The sequence below is a fragment of the Sceloporus occidentalis genome, unplaced genomic scaffold (assembly GCF_023333645.1).
Source record: "Sceloporus occidentalis isolate IW3139 unplaced genomic scaffold, rSceOcc1.0.p SCAF_163, whole genome shotgun sequence".
NCBI lineage: Eukaryota > Metazoa > Chordata > Lepidosauria > Squamata > Phrynosomatidae > Sceloporus > Sceloporus occidentalis.
Window position 1 is genome coordinate 876,195 of NW_028317143.1, and position 19,512 is coordinate 895,706.

A 19,512-nucleotide genomic window follows, 5' to 3' on the forward strand; every position below is an offset into this window, starting at 1 on the left:
CACAGGCAGTGGGGATTATGGGCCAGTTGGCGAGATCCCCTGATCGCAATAGAGGACTGTGCTGCTGCCTGCAACGACCTCCATTGTAGCTCTAGTGTCGCACGGTGGCTATTTGGGCAAGGTGGGCAAGTGGCCACACCTCTGGCACACCCATTTTAGGTGCTGACCACACCCTCCCCACCTCTTGCCATACTGCCCAACACACGTGACACAATTTGGACACTTGGTGGGTATGATAGCGTATATGCCACATTCAGGGGTAGTTGCTTCTCTGGCACTCAAGGTGTTGAGGTAATTGAAGGCACATAAGGCTCCTGCGAGGCACCAACATATTCCATAGAAAAGAACCGGCCATATCAGACACGGAGACCGCTACCGAGGCCGTTACCGAGACTGCTACCGAGACCACTACCGAGACATTAATCAAAGAAGTCGACGTGAGCCCCGGACTGGTAAGAATCGGCTACAAGAAGGTCGATCATCTTCCTGGCTGACACCCCGCACTCCACCAGCTGCCCCTTCTCCTTCATTTCACCGAAGAGCCGCCGTATGTCGGGGTCGGCCGTCTCGGTGCGCACCTGCCTCTGCATCTCATTATCCAGGGGCCCTGCGGGAAGAAAATGGATTTTTCACTTAATAAATTCCCAGATCAGTTTTCATTCATTTCTATGCAGTATTGTGTCGCTAATGCCCCCCCCACCACCCCGGGGCACCCGGCATCACTTTAAACAGGTCAGCGGATTGGCGTGGAAGCATCGGACGGGCAGCTTTCCGACCCATTTCAGGGCTGCAGTACCGGTACAGAGCGCTATCTCTCACTAACACCGTTACACGCTCTAACCCGGGGAGAATAATACGTCCTGAGTCAGGAAGTAACCGGCAGCTCGTTGGATTTAATGAGTTAAAACAAAAGAATTGCGTCATATCGGCCCACGGACTTTAAACCCCGACCCCAACTGACTGATTTGACACGACTGGCGCGTCTCTGAAGCTTTCGTCACAAAAAAACCCTCTTCTGTCTCTTTTTTTACTGACTGTCGTTTGGGTTCAGTAATTATTTATGTGTTCCCGCTCCCCGACCTCCGCCCGAAATCACCGTAAAAGCGGCACAAAAATGGAATTGGCCGCATGATTAACAAACGTACAAAAAGTTCCGTGGCGCATATTTCAGGTAACTATTTGGTTGACCTCTTGTGGACGTTTTTGGTATTACAATAGAAACACAATATAATGTTTGGGGTAGATTAGTGGAGCAGACTCCCAGCAGAAGTGGTAGAGGGTAATACAGTGAGGGGATTTAAACATGCATGAGTCTATGTTTCTATGGTAACCAGTGTTCGGTGTTGATACCTGGTGCGTAGTTTAGAACCCGGATATCAGGCTCTTCCGTGGCGAGCACCTGAAACATCATGTCCCGCGCCGCCTTCCCGGAGCAATACAGAGTCCAGGATTTCTGGGGCTTGAGGGCCGCCAGAGACGAGACGTTCACCACCGCTCTCTGCAGCCCGGGCCGCGGCGGGACAGCCCGCAGCAGGGAGGCCGTCAGGCACATGGCGGACGTCACGTTGAAAGAGAAATATTTATTCACCTCCTCGGGATCCGTAAAATCCACAAACGACTTCCTGATATCCCCGAGAGATCCTGCAGAACAAGAGAGACGTTAAGACGGTTTTTCCGCCCCGGGGTTCTGCTTTATATTCACAGTCAGCTTAAAGGGGAATTTCTCCGGACGGATCACCCTACCCGGGAACTCTCAGGGTAAATTTTCCGGGTCATACAGTCCGGCTCCTTCCTATTCTCTCCCCCACCGCGCGCGTTGTAATCATATATAAGAACCCCAGTTGGTATTTTTACTCCCAGTATGTTATGGCTGATATCCCTGCTTGAATACAGGTGACTCAAGTAAGTGTGACAAGTCAAGGTTTCCGTGGCGACCAGTCACACGTTTGGCGAGTCAATACATAGAATCTTCATGATGGGCTATTTAAGGGTTAATATTTCAATAGTCCCAGGGGCCGGTGACCCCCATTGGATAATATCAAAGGGCATTAGGGTCACCCCAGAGCAGGGACAGCTCAAAATTCATAGCTCCCAACTGTCATGATTTTGCCACTCTATCTTGCTGTCCTGCCAAGCTATATCACACAGATAATCATTTACTGTGATGTATAACATTACCTACTCTGTAATGAGAGCATGGAGGATACATGGAACAGCCTCCTAGCAGAAGTGGTAGAGGGTAATACAGTGAGGATATTAAACACGCATGGGATAGACATACGGCTCCTGAATCTAAGACGGGAGCGACGACCGATTAAGGTTTGGGGGTTCTTACAAAATGAAAAAAAAATGATTTATATAAAAGATCTACAAATAAGAGTAATATGAGGCTTTAACCGCGCATGCCGGAAAACAGAGTGGATATGTTCGGGGTGCATAAAGACCCCTGGGGTAACTGACCACCGGAATGCCCCATTGGGGGTAACCCAACACGTTCGGTCAGCCTGATCAAGAGCTCAGTATCAACTCACATTCAGTTAGATTTTGGGGCAAATTAACGCGAGAGACGCGCTGCTAACGATCAGAGGGGGTATTAGCACAGACAGGACTTCATGGAACTCCCAGGGGGAAGGGGCAGATTCTCGGGGTCACACAAGTCTTATTATCTGCCGCTGTCATCTTATATAAGACTTCCTATTGGTGCTTTTGCTCCCAGTATGGTTGATATCCCTGCTTGAATGGAGGTGAACCTCAAATAATTGAGGTTTCCATGAGGATGGCTAGTAGAGCCATTTGAGTGACGCACTTAGCGAGTCAATATATAGAGTCTTCATGGTGGGTTATTAAAGGGTTAACTATATAAGGTTTTATATATAACCCCCGAGACCCGCGCACCACACGCAGCAGAGATGGCCGGGCACCCGGTTCACCCGTCACCCTTCCCCGGCCGCCCCGTACCTGCATTGTTGATAATGATGAGCTTCTCTGCGGCGTGGCAGCCCTGCAGCTCCTGCGCAGCTTCTTTCACCTTCGCTACCCCTTCCTCGGTGCCGAGATCCGCCACCTGCCAGAGGGCTCGCACCCCTGGGCACTTCCGCCCCAGCTCGTCCGCCAGGCAGCGCATGGCATCCTCGGTGCGGGACACCAGCAGTATCTCCGACTCCTTCGAGACCCGGGTGCACAGCTCCAGCGCCAGGCTGTAGCCAAAGCCCCGGGAGGCACCCGTCAGGATGCAAACGACCCTGCCCAGGCTGCCCTGGGTGCCGGCGGTGTCCTGGGTGCCGGCGGTGTCCTGGGTGCTGGCGGCGCTCTGGGTGCCGGCGGTGTCCTGGGTACTGGCGGTGCTCTGGGTGCCGGCGGTGCTCTGGGTGCCGGCGGTGTCCTGGGTGCCGGCGGTGCTCTGGGTGCCGGCGGTGTCCTGGGTGCCGGCGGTGCTCTGGGTGCCGGCAGTGTCCTGGGTGCCGGCAGTGTCCTGGGTGCCGTGCTCCTCCATTCTACTCGCTCCCCCCACACACTGACCCTGCAGTGACAGCACCTGCCTGCCTGACCGATGCACTTCTGACTCCAGCGGTCACATGACACACACCCAGCCATACAGAGCAGGAGGCTGGTGGTAGGCTCGTACACTCCCGCAGCCAGTCCTCTGACATCATCAGGTCATGTGACTCACTTGCATGCACATGGAAGAATGTGTATTAACCCCTTAAGGGCCAAGGCTTGTTTTACGCTACAGGACCGGAGCAATCTTCGTGGTTTTGCGAAGCTATTTCCCTTCATTATATATTCATTATTCCGGACAGCTAGGGCTTTGTTTATTGTTTGTTTGTTTTTTTAACACACACATTTTGTGCCAAAAAAGGGATTTAAAAAAAAAACAAACCACATAGTCACAGTTATATAACAGGTAGTGCAAATGGGGGAAAAATATATTTATTAACGCTTCCCACCCCCCTGATTTAAAAAACACACATCCTGGACTCTTACATCATTTATTTGAGTTTTTCAAAATTTTATATTTGATTTTTTTTTTTACCCCTATCTAACCTTCTAATATAATTCCCCACTAACTAACCCACCCCATACTAACTACTCAATATACCGTACGTGAAAAAGTACATTTACAAAATTAACCCCTTAGGGTCTGATAAAAATAAAAATTGTCTTGGGACCCGTTTCCTACGGTTCTCCGTCTCTCTTCAGCACACGCAGTGAAAGGAGCAAGAGGCAGAGAACAGAGACGAATGCAGTGCTTCATTTAACTGTATCTGTGAACATGATTGGCTGCAGCGGTGACCCCACGGCGATGCGGGACCATTTTTCTTTTACCAGTGTCATACCGGGTATGCAACTGGTCCTCATTGTATTCATTACATACCTAATACGTCATTGGTCACCAGGGGGTTAAAGCAATCTGTGAAACAAATAATAAAAAACAAAATATTATATGCAAATATGAGAATCAAGCAGCCACTCAGCGGCAGGAAAGCGCTCCCATTGAAATCAACGAGAACACTCATCCTATGCATTGTGATTGCGATAAGCTGACTCGCCCAAGTAGCCGTCGATCGCTGAGTGCTGTATATATATAATTCTGGTGCTGCTGGGTCACCATCAATAATACTCCCGGAAGTAATGCAAACATTTGCGCCGCACACCCCAATAGAGCGGGGTATAGATTTTATTTCTATGACCCTGTTTATAGAAGTATCTGTTGTAACCCTTTTTTGAATTGCTGTGGCTGGCACTCAAAGGGTTAAGGCCCTGATTTGCATGGAAACTGGTATTGGAAGTTACAGCGGCGCTCAGACTCCCCCTGCTGGCAGTTTTTGGTACTTCTCTCCGAGTGTCTGCGTGGAGCCGGTGCTCATACCGAATGAGGAGACGTCACAATAACGTGCACATGAATGTAACATATAAATTAAATGCCTTATTATGCCGAAATTTCTCCCTGGGCGGCAAATGAAATGCATGAGTCTGCCCAGCCTGGACTGGCCACCTGGCTCATGGGGCGAACGCCCAGTGGGCTGATACTCACCCGATCTGACGCTGTGGTGTGCGGCCGCCGGCTGGATGCGCTCGGCTACCTGGGAACTCTGCAGGTGAATCGCCGCTTCTCTGGGTCTCCTGGGAGAAACTACGGGTCGCGGGAGTGGCGTTGCAGCCCGTACCACCCCCTGCCCACTTCCTTATGTCATTTGGCAGCCGCTGGCCTTAAAGGGCCGCATCGTTATCCGCAGTCCAGTCTGTATTTAGCCGGCTCCTGCACCAGTGGCTATAAACGTGAGTGGGCACCGGGCCGCGTACCCGAAGACCAGTCAGTACCACACTCCGCGAAAACTCAAAGGGTTAATTCTGGAAGCGGCAGAGATGGGCCCTGGTTGTGTAAACGGACGCCTATCCACACCTGTGCACTAACGTCCGTCCGCCTAGAAGATCTGCTATGGTGAGAGAGGAATGTGGGCACCGATTTGTTGCTTAAAGCCCATGGAGCAGCACAGCTTAGTGGAGCGGGCCTTGACAGAGCTAGTGGGTGGGCTTGAAGGAGTAACTTAAATTAATTTTGTTATGGGTGTGGCTAACGCTATGGGTATATAAGTGGGAGCCATTTTGTAAGTGTCTCACTTAACAGCCCCCCCCCCATCGGGGTTGTCGCTCCCGCCCTCCCTTTAATTAGTGGGTTGTGGAGGTGTCTACCCCTTTATTTCACAGTGGCTGGGGTAGTTTGGGATAATTGATTTGGTACGATGGATTTTGTGGTTTGGTTTTACTAATTTGATTTGGTTCAAGTTAGTTTGGTAGGTTTCTAACTGGCCTGTGGCTCAGAACATGGGGTGGTGTAGGGGTGTCTCGTTATGCCCATGCATCGGTTATTATTTGGTTAATTTGGGTGTTGTAGGGGTGTCTCGGTATGCCCCTACATCGGTTATTCGGTGATGTAGGGGTGTCTCGGTATGCCCCTGCATCGGTTATTTGGGTTAATTTGGTGGTGTAGGGGTGTCTCGGTATGCCCCTACATCGGTCAATTGGTTAATGTGGAGGCACGTGGTATGTGTTGGTGCCAGTGTTGATACTATTAATATGTTTATAATTGGGGGTCATGGTTTATGAGGGGGAAATCTCTGTTAAATTGTGATGGTCTGTTTTGACAATTACTTTATTATATTGTAAATTGTTAATAAAGCTGTGAAAATTATATTTGCACTCAATAAAGGTGTTTGTGTCTTTTTTAAGGAAATGTGGGTACGGTTATCCTGTGGCACATTCGACTAAGTGACTGAAATGTGCCCTCTAGTGGCTGCTCTCTGCATCGTGCTGAGCTATGACATCATAACATGAGAAAATGCAGTTTTATACATACCAATCAGACATTATAGAAAACACTAAGATAGCATGGCCAAACCGGGGAGGACTAACAGTATCTGGGTTGGATATGCACGGCCATATGTCTGTCTCTTTTCATTACATAAGTTATGGTGGGTAAAGGTCATGGAAAACCCTTCCACTTAAAATTAATGGGGGGTAGTAGACAGAGGCGTATATAGGGTATGGCAGCCATGGCACGTGCCATGGGCGCCATCCCAAGGGGGGCGCCGGTGAGCGGCATTTTTATTTTTTTTTTGATGCGGAGGAGAGAGAGGGGCGCCTAGCAACCGTTCGGCGCCCCTCATTCTCCTCCACGAGCCCTCTACCCCCATCCCGGTGCCGGCATTCTCTGCATGAAATGCCGGCACCAGCGAGCGGCTTTTAAACACTGATGCGGAGGAGATAGAGGGGCGCCGAGCGGTTGCTAGGCGCCCCTCTATCTCCTCCGCATCAGTGTTTAAAAGCCGCTCGCTGGTGCCCGCTGCTTCACTGCTGGGCGACGAAATATGACGTCACATTACGGCGCTCAGCAGTGAAGCAGCGGGCACCAGCGAGCGGTGCAGGAAGACAGCAACATCGTGCTCCCGTCGCTGGACTAAAAAGTGATAAGGGGGGGTTAAAAAGTGATAAGGGGGGGTTAAAAAGTGATAAGGGAGGGGGTTAAAAAGTGATAAGGGAGGGAGGGGGTTAAAAAGTGGTAAGGGAGGGAGGGGGTTAAAAAGTGGTGAGGGAGGGAGGGGGTTAAAAAGTGGTGAGGGAGGGAGGGGGTTAAAAAGTGGTGAGGGAGGGAGGGGGTTAAAAAGTGGTGAGGGAGGGGGTTTAAAAGTGGTGAGGGAGGGAGGGGGTTACAGGGTCACCGTACCCAAGGCCGGGTCCCCCTGTTTGAGGGCTGAGGAATCACCAATCAGTCCCTCATACGGATCGCACTCAGCTATCCCCGGATCAGTCAGACCACCATTCGTAGTAAACCAAGAAGAACTCTCTTTATTACAAACACACAGAACTTTATACAATCTCAATGCAATGTGTACCGAACCCAACCCCCAATCCCATCAGCCACATCCCATCACAAATCCCATCAGTATACAGGGGATGTATCAGGTGAGGGGATTACAGAATACAATGGGTTCCCCCACCTGTGTTATCCCCCCTGTAGTGCGGGGGCCGGCTGGGCAGACAGGGCTGTGCTGGCTGATTAAGAGCCCCAGCCAGATTATAGGATTGTCTCTTTGAAGGCTGGGGCTGAATCCACATCAGTCTCTGGGCCGGTTACACAATAAACACAATATAATATATTACCGGGTCACAGTATACAGAACCGGACACAAAAGTGCTCCGTGACCCGGCTAAACTTCATATGACATATGAGCCAGCTAGCCTGGCCCTGTCACAGAGGGGGTTAAAAAGTGGTAAGGGAGGGAGGGGGTGGGTTAAAAAGTGATGAGGGAGGGGGGTAGATATAAGTAAAGAGTGTGCATTAATGTGTGGATGCATTGAGTGAATGAGGGAGAGCATGAGTTAATGTGTGGATGAATTGTCTGAATGAGGGAGAGCATGAGTTAATGTGTGGATGAGTTCTCTGAATTAAAGTGTGAATTAGTGAGTGACTGTAAAAGTGTTTGTGTATCATAGATGTATAATTGTGGAAGGGCAAAGATGGCACTAGCAGGAGGTTTGAGCCTTGGGGACCGAGATGGCACAGGCAGGGTGTATATGGGACAAAGATGGCACTGGCCGGACTGTTTGGGGACAAAGTTGACTTGTGGTGGGCTATTTGGGGACAAAGATGGCAAATCTTATGTGTGTTTTCTGGGTGCCGGCCAGGTTCTATGTGGGCAGTGTGGACGCCAGGGCTGGCTTTGCGGTGCAACCTGTGATCTATGCCTGTAATTTAGGGGTTTTTTAAATATACCTTTAATGCCGGGTTTTTATGTGAATTCCAGTTGATCTTTACCTGCAAAGCTGGGTTTTTGTGTTATGCTGTAGATCCATATCTGCTATGCTATGTTTCCATACATTATTTATGTGTACCTGCAAATACAGGGTTAATATGTCTTATTCAGTTGATCTATACCTGCGATGCTACGTTTCATATATTATTATTGTATACCTGCAAATACAGGACTTGTATGTCTGATTCTGTTTATTTGATAAATACCTTCAGTGCTGAGATCACAAGTGAATTTCAATTGATCTGGGTTTGCGTGTTGATCTATACCCGCTATCGGCAGCAGGGACTAATATATATATATATATATATATATATATATATATATATATATATATATATATATATATGCAGCAGGGGCTAGTAAATGGGTTTTTATTTGGACAGGGGCGCAATTTCAGTGCTTGCCATAGGCGCTATTTTCAGTAGATACGCCTCTGGTAGTAGAAGTATTATTACACACTCATCTACAGACACCAGACAGGCCACACTGCTTGTTTTTCCCTCAGAAATGTATAAAGTGGATATAGGGGCAAAAGGTGATTATTGTTGACCTTATTTGCCTGCGCCTACCCAGAATCCCTTGTGGTTGTGGCAGCACCATGAGATTTCTGAGGGAATAACAAGCCTTCTGGCCTGTCTGGTGTCTGTCGATGAGTGTTTAATAACGCTTCTGCTCTCTCTTTTCAGGCAGCTTCTTCTCTTGCCTCTTTTTCTTCCCCGCTTCTCCCCGGTATCAGCTCTAACGGAGCTCTTCCTTAAAAGAGAAGAACTCAGGGAGGCCTGGTCAGCGGAGCTCATACCAGGGAGAAGCGAAGAAAGAAAGAAGAGGCAGGAGAAGAAGCGAAGCAGCGGGATAAGAGACGGGGACATGGAAGCGGTCGGGGAGAAGGAAGGGAGACAGAGGGAATTTCCAGGAGACTTGGGATCTCTGTGTACCAGTGTGGCCCCTGGTGAGTGGCACCTGGGCCCCCCAGATACGCTACTACAGCTGGGGGCAGCACACGGAGGACCTGATTGGTCACTGCAGTGACAGATAGCCAGTCTGGGCCTAAAGGGCAGTTTGGGAACTTCCAGGCTCCAGCTACCTTTTCGGGCTGTAGGTGGGCGGTCCTACTGACATTGGTGGGTGGTCCACATGCAGGAAACTGCTGTTGTTGGAGGGGAAGTGGGCGGGGATTGGGCGTGCAGTGACGCCTCTCCTGCGGCCCGGAGTATCTGCCTCGGAGACCCGGAATATTCCCAGCTATGGCAGTTAGTGTAAAAGACCCCAAAACACTTTAAACTCGTTTGGGCTGGGCCCCCCTCACCTGCTGTTATGTGACATACTACTAGTAATGTGCTGTCTACCCGTTGTACAGCGCTACAGAATATGATGGTGCTATATAAAACATTATATTATAATAAATGTACGTAGCAAGCCGTGTCCCCAAACTGGAAAACTCTCTGGCGCATAAAGGGTGAGCTGATGTTCACTTTATTATGATTATACAAACAAAGAAGCTGTTGGCAGATCGGCCCCATTCGGCCCCCGTCTGGTCTCCCGTTTCTCCTGCTGTAAAGACTGAAACATTAATCAGTCATCGGTCTCGTCTTAGATTCGGGAGCCACATGCCGATCCTGCGCATTCCCAGTGTATTAGCTTCTACCACCTTTGCTGGGAGGCTCTTCCATTTATCTACCAGCCTCTCTGTCATTTTCATAATGTTTTCCCTGATGATGAGCTGTAATTTTTTTCTGGGGAGGTTGAAACGTACGTCGGCGTTCATCCATTTTGTAACATAAAGAAGTCATTATATGGCTATTAATAAGTAATGAGCGCGCTGGTAACGGGCTGGAGGCTGGTAGGAATAAGCTGTCCTGTCGCTTTAAAGGCCTGTCATCCTGGCAATGTGAAACCGGACAAATGTGCCAGACGCTCGATCGCTAAAAAAAAAAAAAAGGCTGGGAGGATCCGACGGAGATCCCAGACCCAGATCGGTCGTCGGCGGTGGCTGTGGCACAGACAGGGGCAGCACCCTCAGGCACCGCGCAGGAATGCTGAGAGTGTTCATTCTCCACGCAGAAAATGTGTACACGCCGGACACGGACATCAGCGACAGCTACTGCTCGGTGGTCTTCGAAGGTAAAGGATTTCATGTGTGCAGATAATAAAGGGTTAAAAGGCAATGCTGCAGAGCAATGGGGGAGGCAGCCTGCAGCGCGGAATCATGACTAGGCAGCAACAGCTGAGGGTATTTTTGGAAGCTAAACTCCCCCCCCCCCCGCTTCACTGCCTACCTTCATCCCGCTAGGAGTTTCATAAAACAAACTGCACTTCGTTATTATAACCCAATAGGAAATTAAATGCCCCCGGCGGGCTCCCAGCTGCCCATACCCAGCCTCCGGTCTCTAAAGAGAAAGGTTAATGTCAACGGGTCATCAATCTAAAGAGTCAAAAACCTCAGATGGAATGGAAGGGAGCTTTACTTTGCTGGGGGGGGGGTAGATAAGTGGATCAGCCTCCCAGCAGAAGAGGTTAATACACCGTAGACTGTATGCCGAGCCTTTTTACCAGATTTCTATCCGCAGAAGGGTAATTGCCCCTAGGTTTTATTCATATTTGGGGCTGCTGGTAATTTAGTATGCACTATTTTTATCTTCGGAGCCGCTTGCAGAAAAGATGCTGAGATCGCTGTATTGCTGGAATTGCTTTTGAACGTAAGATGACGCGCTGTGCAAAATCTCTCGGCAGCGTTACTTTACTATGCTGTAAAACCCTGCCATGACATCACCAATTAACTCCTTTTCTAGTCAGCCTTGCCTAATCAAATGTCTCCGTACATAAAGACAGGTGTATGAATGCATAGAAATACCGACTGTACAGCGCTGCGGAATATGATGGCGCTATATGGATCGATATACCCTCCTAGGTTGGATTTCTGGCTGCGTTGCTGAGTGATAAATGAAATCCGCTCTATAAATAGATTTCTCCCATGTGGACCCGGCCCCTGCCAGCATAACCCACAAGCTTATTTTTAAAAGAGACTCTGGTGCAAAGCTTTAAAAGTGGTCTTATCACCATAGCAACTAATGGATGTATCTTACGGACAACCCATTGGTTGTTAGGATCCCAAGAACACTTGGTATCATACATGCTCTTTAAAAGTAGCCCCGTGTGCATGTCAGGTCGCTGGCGATGTGAGTGATGGGATTAGCGGAGCTCCAGCTTCCCCGACCCGACCGCTTCCATGTCCCCGTCTCTTATCCCGCTGCTTCGCTTCTTCTCCTGCCTCTTCTTTCTTTCTTCGCTTCTCCCTGGTATGAGCTCCGCTGACCAGGCCTCCCTGAGTTCTTCTCTTTTGAGGAAGAGCTCCGTTAGAGCTGATACCGGGGAGAAGCGGGGAAGAAAAAGAGGCAAGAGAAGAAGCTGCCTGAAAAGAGACAGCAGAAGCGTTATTAAACACTCATCGACAGACACCAGACAGGCCAGAAGGCTTGTTATTCCCTCAGAAATCTCATGGTGCTCCCACAACCACAAGGGATTCTGGGTAGGCGCATTTTAAGTGGAAGGGTTATCCATCACATCTACTCACCATAACTTATGTAATGGTATTTCTTGGCTACCTCAAGCCTCAAGTATTAAACCAGTATCGCAAACTAATTCTGATGAGTCCCCTTAAATATGAAACAGCTGTCCACGTTTTGGATACTGGTTTCTTTTTAAGAGGCGGTGAAACCTGGACTTTGCTGGAGGAGGATTGGGAGCCTTCTGGCCCCTTCCTCTCTTCACAAAACCAGCAATGAGTCTCACTCTTCGGGGTGAGACTCAAGAGCCGACCCTCCCATGGGGGGGGTGGAATTTGTCCGAGTTCTCCGTGAGGGAACTCGGTATCGTAGTCTGGCTTCTGCTGCCTTGTGCACAGAATGCGGCACCCAATGGAGCGGTGATCGTGAGCGGTGATCTGGCTACTGCACCTCTTACTCAAGTTTTGTCAAAGGCTGTCCTGTACAGCCGGCAATTAATTTCATGGGATCCATGTATAAAGTGGCTATAGAGGCAAAAGGTGATCGTTGTTGACCTTATTTGCATGTGCCTACCCAGAATCCCTTGTGGTTGTGGCAGCACCATGAGATTTCTGAGGGAAAAACAAGTTGTCTGGTGCCTGTAGATGATCGTTTAATAATGCTTCTACTACCCCTTAATCTTAAGTGGAAGGGTTTCCATCACCTTTACCCACCGTGACTTACGTAATGAAAAGAGGTAGGGCATGGAAGCCGTTTATCAGAAACGGTAGGCAGGCAGTGAGTGAGTGTGAGTAACAGTGAGATAGAGTGTTGGAGTTTGTACATTTTAAGCGCGGGGGAAAACCAAATTAAGTATCCGCCCCGGGTGGCAAATACTCTAGGAACACCCGGCCTGTCACATCTATATTGGCTATTCCTCCTTCTTATTGCAGTGGTGTCTCATGAGGGTCAGATACTCCATTACGGCGGCCTCAAAATATGCCTAGAGCACTGAAGTTATCATACCTCCCAAGTGTCCCGGCTTTTATGGGACAGTTAGGGAGATCCTGATTGCAGCAGAGACCTCAGTTGAAGCTCCTTCGTGGCCACCTCGCGGTGCTGAGAAGCTGCCCTAAAAGCCCCAAATTAAACTTAGCAAATAAAGTTTATTAGTATTCTCTATTATATCAAAAGCTGTCGATGGGTCACAGCCAGGGAGATAAATGCATTATGGGGCTACGTATTAACTTAATAATAATATATTTATATGTAAGAATATTTTCAGGCATTCAGTTTTTTGGGGTTTTTTTGTGAATTAACTCATACCGTGCTGTGCCCGTGGGGCAAAATGCTTCTGGACTCTGTATTAGTGACTCTCTAGCTTCTAGTATTTGCCCGGCGCCAGATGGCCAGTCCTGGGGTAGGTAGGCGACCTTCATGGTTTCTCTGTGATTTAACTTTGCATGATGAAGGGCCAGCTCAGCTCCTGTTGCAAGAGAAGCTCATAACACCATCTTCAACCGAGGATTTTTTTTCCCTTTTCAGCTATTAATAGAAATGGCTCTTTTTGGGGGTTTTAACTTTTTATTTAGCTATAACTAAAAGGTAAGGCATTAGACCACCAACAGGAGGTGGTCTGTCTTCAGCTCCTCTCCCCACCATCAGTCCCGGGCTGTCTTCAGCTCCTCTCCCAGTCGCCTTCAGGTGTGCAAAGGTCTGAGCGTAATATGTTGGGTCGGTGTTCATGCGCAGCATGTGGACGCTCGTTACTCCAGCAATAGCCAGGCATCTGCTCCAAAAGTCCTCCCTCCGGCTGCCTGCGAGGAAGAGCCTGGCGGGGTACGTGGTCCTACCTGTGTAGGAGAAGGACGCGTACAGACAGCTCATTAGCGCTGCCCGTAACTGCTGTTTGCTGAGCATGTAGGAGGAGATGGCCTCTCGATACACCAGGTACAGAAAGATGATGTCAGGAATCGCTCCGTCTGCCATCCTTGGAGGTAGAGGGCTCTGTCCTGACTGAGAATCCAGCGCACGGGGTCCTTGGGACTAAGCGATGGTATCATAGGACACCTGCGGCAGATAAACCTCCCAAACCATGTGAGCAGCTTGGTGGTGGTGGTGGCCGGCTCTAGCACCCATTGTAATGGGAAATTGTTGGGATCCGGCGCGTTGTCCTGGCCGCTGCCGGTGGGTTCTTCGTCTCCTGACTGCTTCTCCAAGAACGGGTTCACAAACCGCTTCAAGGGCAGCTCTGATGGGTCTGACGACCACCTCGAGGGGTTTCCCCGTCTTCTTCTTCTGAGAATCCATGTCGTGTAACTAAGAACCTCTGAACTGGTAAAAGCTGAGAACCCAGTGAAGATTCTAAGCCATTGTCCCCCCTCCATATTATGACATCATTATCATTACATCAGTCTTTGTGACGTATCCTGATAAGACACCATGGACACCGGTGACTCCAACTCCTATCACTCTTCTCAATCAATAACGTTAATTGAAGACAATGTAAAGTTACCCTCCTTAATACGTTGTGTGAATAAAAGGAAACTCTGCAAGACACCTGGTGTGACACAAGCCGGGGCATTTACCAAAGTGCGAGAGTTTTTGCCCCATAAGAAGGCTTTTTCACTTTAATTAGATTGGGGGTCCTCCTTTTCATGATGATACTTAATACTTTCAGCCATGGATCCTCTTCTAACGGACCGCTGAGGTTTCTTCCGCTGTAGAGAGTGTCTGAATTGCCCCCAGTGGTTCAGTGATGTAATTGCCACCAGTTTGCCCCGTTAAATGTATAAAGAAAAATATGTTGTCTCTCTTGTAAATTCGTTCCAACGCCTACATTGTATTCCTTTAAGCAAGTCTAACAGACTCCCCTCCCCCACCGGCATTTTATCAATTTCTTTCATTCTTCATCCAAATGAGAATAAGAATGAATTCTGTCATATCTGACTTCCAGAGCCGGCTGTCATGATCTCCTGGGAGGAGATGTGTAATCAGTGAGTGAGAACCCTACCCCAAAGGCCAGCAAAGAGCAGGAATGTCTCAGAGTGATGAGATTGAAATGCTGACCACAACAGCTGCCGTTCCACTGCCGGTTGCATTTAGTCCTGAAATGACGTTTCTTCTGTGACAAATTCCCTGAGTAACAATGTAACGGATCGCATGCCCCGGAACGTCTGCCCCAGACGCCTAGGATTTATATTTAAAACATACGTTCTGTTCTGATTCTTTATGTTCTATTAGCCCAGCAGATGCATATAATGGAGTCAGGCATTTATTACATCATTTAGTCAGTTTCTGAAACTTTGGTGTTCTGCCCAAAGCCAAACAGGACGGGCATTCTGCTATTAAAAAAAAGCCTTCCTTGCAGGGAGCTCGTGACCACAGACTCTGGTGTCCCTCTGAGGAAACCTACATGACCTGCTATGTCACGCGTGGGGGACTGGTGGGAAGCAACCCCCATCCTGCGTTACCAGGAGCAGATCACTGGGTCACCCCGTATATGACCTCAGCTCAATGGGCCAGTTGCCATCCCATTTACAATACAGAGATCTGCGCTTGGCCCCTATAGCATCACTCCCTAGAGCCTGTGTGAGGCAGAAATCAGGGATATGACATCATACCCTAGCACACAAAGTGGCCAAATAGTAGGAGGAGGTGGGTCTCAGAGGTATTTGGGGTATCGCTCTGGGTACCGGTCACACCATTAGATTTTCAAGAAAAATACAGTATATTATGTTATATCACGCAGGGAACATATACAAAATAATATCTTACAGTATATTGTCATATCACACAGGGAACATATACAGATTATTATGTTACAGTATATTATGTTATATCACGCAGGGAACATATACAGATTATTATGTTACAGTATATTATGTTATATCACGCAGGGAACATATACAGATTATTATGTTACAGTATATTATGTTATATCACGCAGGGAACATATACAGATTATTATATTACAGTATATTATGTTATATCAGGCAAGGAACATATATAGATTATTATGTTACAGTATATTGTCATATCACGCAGGGAACAGATACAGATTATTATGTTACAGTATATTATGTTATATCACGCAGGGAACATATACAGATTATTATGTTACAGTATATTGTCATATCACGCAGGGAACATATACAGATTATTATGTTACAGTATATTGTCATATCACGCAGGGAACATATACAGATTATTATGTTACAGTATATTATGTTATATCGTGCAGGGGATTTATACTGATTATTATGTTACAGAATATTATGTTATATCACGCAGGGAACATATACAGTTTATTATATTACAGTATATTATGTTATATCACGCAGGTAACATATACAGAATAATATGTTACAGTATATTGTCATATCATGCAGGGACCATATACAGATTATTATGTTACAGTATATTGTCATATCACACATATCGTCACAGCGTACAAGGAGACACCGAAGTCAGGTAGGACTGGCAAAGGATGGTCCAGAGAGCCGAGGTCAGGATACCGGAGAGCAGGAACGTCGTGGGAATAGCCGAGGTCAGGATACGGGAGAGCAGGAACGTCGTGGGAATAGCCGAGGTCAGGATACCGGAGAGCAGGAACGTCGTGGGAATAGCCGAGGTCAGGATACCGGAGAGCAGGAACGTCGTGGGAATAGCCGAGGTCAGGATACCAGAGAGTAGAGATGTCGTAGAATAGCCGGGGTCAATAACAGAGAAACAACAGGAACGCGTACTAAGATAGGCAGGACCATCAGAAGGCAATGTCTCAGAGTTAGGAAGTCTCTTAAATAGGCACAGGGGATTAGGCACTAATTGGGGATTTCCCGCCAAATATTCAAAGTGCCGTTACGTCACTTCCTGCGCGGCCATCTTGTGTTTGGCGATTTCGTAGTCTCCCAATATAAATTGAGGTAGTACCTGCCGGCGCCACTAGGTGACGTAAAGAAGAACGAGTCCGGACTCCAGAAGAGGACCTGTCTCCTGGTATGTGACAGTCACAGTATATTATGTTATATTACACAGGGAACATATACAGATTATTATATTACAGTATATTATGTTATATCACGCGGGGGACATATACCGATTATTAATGTTACAGTATATTATGTTATATCACGCAGGGAACATATACAGATTATTATGTTACAGTATATTATGTCATATCACGCAGGGAATATATACAGAATATTATGTCACAGTATATTATGTTATATCACACAGGGAACATATACAGATTATTATATTACAGTATATCATGTTACATCACGCAGGGAACATATACAGTTTATTATATTACAGTATATTATGTTATATCATGGAGGGAACATATACAGAATATTATGTCACAGTATATTATGTTATATCACACAGGGAACATATACATATTATTATATTACAGTATATTATGTTATATCAGGCAAGGAACATATACCGATTATTATGTTACAGTATATTATGTTATATCACGCGGGGGACATATACCGATTATTATGTTACGGTATATTATGTTATATCACGCAGGGAACATATACAGAATATTATGTCACAGTATATTATATCACGCAGGGGACATATACAGATTATATTACAGTATATCATGTTATATAACACAGGGAATATATGCAGATTATTATATTACACTATTTTATGTTATATCACTCAGGGAACATATATAGATTATTATATTACAGTATATTGTTATATGATGCTAGAAACATATACAGATTTTTATATTACAGTATATTATGTTATATCACTCAGGGAACATATTCAGATTATTATGTTACAGTATATTATGTTTTATAACACAGAGAACATATACAGATTATTATATTACAGTATATTATGTGTATATCAGACAGGGAACATATACAGATTATTATGTTACAGTATATTATGTTATATCATGTAGGGACCATATACAGATTATTATATAACACTATATTATGTTATATCACGCTGGGAACATATACAGATTTTGAATGCAGGATTACAGGGTAAATGGCTCCGGCGTGATATTTCACTCAGTTCTATCGGCCCACGCGTGACTTTATACAGAATACAATCCGCCCGCCGTGTGCGGGATTCCAGCTTCCCATGAATGATTTACAGACAACTCACCCATTATACAGTTTGTATAATTACCATATAGATGAAATAATTAACTCGTTTAAAGGGTCAGATTCTCTGGGTAAAGGGGCAGATTCTGATCTGGCAATCAGTGGGTTAATATATTAGGGTAATATCTGCCCTGTTATTCCGCACTCGCTATACACGGCTGTAATCTGATCTAAAATATTATTCCTCTGCAGAAGAAATGCCGGTTTCTATAGCATACAGGCAGATAAATGTATATACGCTGCGAGATGGAATTGGTGGCCACATTGATTATCGAGGCAGAGTCAAACGAGGAAGCCACTTTTTCATACCTCCCAACAGTCACAGTTATGATGGAACAGTCATGATTTTCAGGCACTACCCCCTGTCCTGTCTCCCAGTTGCAATTCCCGTGGCCCTGATCTATATAATGTGGTGAGTTAGAATAATGATGCCTGAAGCCTTTTCTATGTGTTTAAAGTTATCTTTTTTTTAATGGTCAGAACCGGGTTGTGCCCGTGGAGCATCGCTGCTCTTGCTGTGGTTAGCCAAATGTTTCTGGACTCTGTATTACTGAACCTCTAGTTTGGGTATTTGCCCGGCGCCAGATGCCCAGTCCTGGGGTAGGTAGACCCCAGGACTGTGATTTAACTACGCAACACTCAGTGACCGTTCATAACACCGTCTTCAACCAAAGATTCCATTTTCCCTTTTTCAGCTATTAATAGAAATGACTCTTTTTGGGGTTTCTAATTCTTTATTAAGCTAAAAGATGAGGAATTAGACACACCAACAGGAGGCATCATTTCCTCCATCAGTCCCGGGCTGTCTTCAGCTCCTGTCCCCACCATCAGTCCCGGTCCGTCTTCAGCTCCGCTCCCCAAGTTGTTACTGAAACACCTTCTCCGGAAGGTCTGGCGCGGGATCTGCGACTCATTCAGTGAGATACATTGTAGCGCAAACAGGAAAGCCACCCCATCCTCCGGGGAGCACATTATTCACCCAGTCCCTCCCTGGGGCAATCTGTTATCTTGGTAGCTATGACTGTCACACTGAAGTACTTAGCATGGCTCTGGCACTGTAAAGGTTGAATTCCTACCACTTTTATTATAACCCCAAGGGCCACCGATCTTGGCAGGCAGGCAGAGGCATGTATGTACAACTCCTGGCACTGGGTGTGCACATGTGTGGGGGGTGGGTCACGGGGTAATTATGTGTCAGACTTCCTTGCCTCTGTGGCCGGGATCTCCAGACTGCAATGTTTTTAGCTCATTCCGCTGAGCTGCCTCGGAGGGCAAGAGGGCAGCAGAGCAGCTCTGCAGGAGTATTACACGGATCAGCAGCCCGGCAGGGGTATTACACCGATCCGGAGCCCTGCAGGGGTATTACACGGATCGGCAGCCCGGCAGGGGTATTACACAGAGATCGGCAGCCCAGCAGGGGTATTACACAGAGATCAGCAGCCCCGCAGGGGTATCACACGGATCTGCTGCCCCGCAGGGGTGTTAGCGGCTGTGCGGACCGGGCTCTGCACTGGGATCGCTCTGTAGCTGAGGATGCTGCGCTGCGTGGTGCAAAGTGCTAGCAATCTATTCACCGGA

The 19,512-nt window shown here is 47.3% G+C and overlaps 2 protein-coding genes across 2 annotated transcripts in view; one reads left to right on the forward strand and one right to left on the reverse strand.

The window, feature by feature from the left end:
• Positions 1-419: 419 nt before the first annotated feature.
• Positions 420-3,493, reverse strand: LOC149279522 (sepiapterin reductase-like). The gene is made up of 3 exons (XM_089501097.1): positions 2,959-3,493; positions 1,351-1,641; positions 420-607 (listed from the first exon to the last, which is right to left on the reverse strand). Exons 1-3 carry the CDS (start codon positions 3,491-3,493, stop codon positions 420-422), a joined length of 1,014 nt encoding a protein of 337 aa, XP_089357223.1.
• Positions 3,494-10,348: 6,855 nt separating this feature from the next.
• LOC149279523 (dysferlin-like) overlaps positions 10,349-19,512 on the forward strand; it is a 177,522-nt gene continuing 168,358 nt past the window's right edge. The window contains exon 1 of the mRNA XM_089501080.1: positions 10,349-10,436. Within this exon, the coding sequence (XP_089357206.1) occupies positions 10,349-10,436 (88 nt within the window). The remainder of the gene's footprint in view (positions 10,437-19,512) is intronic.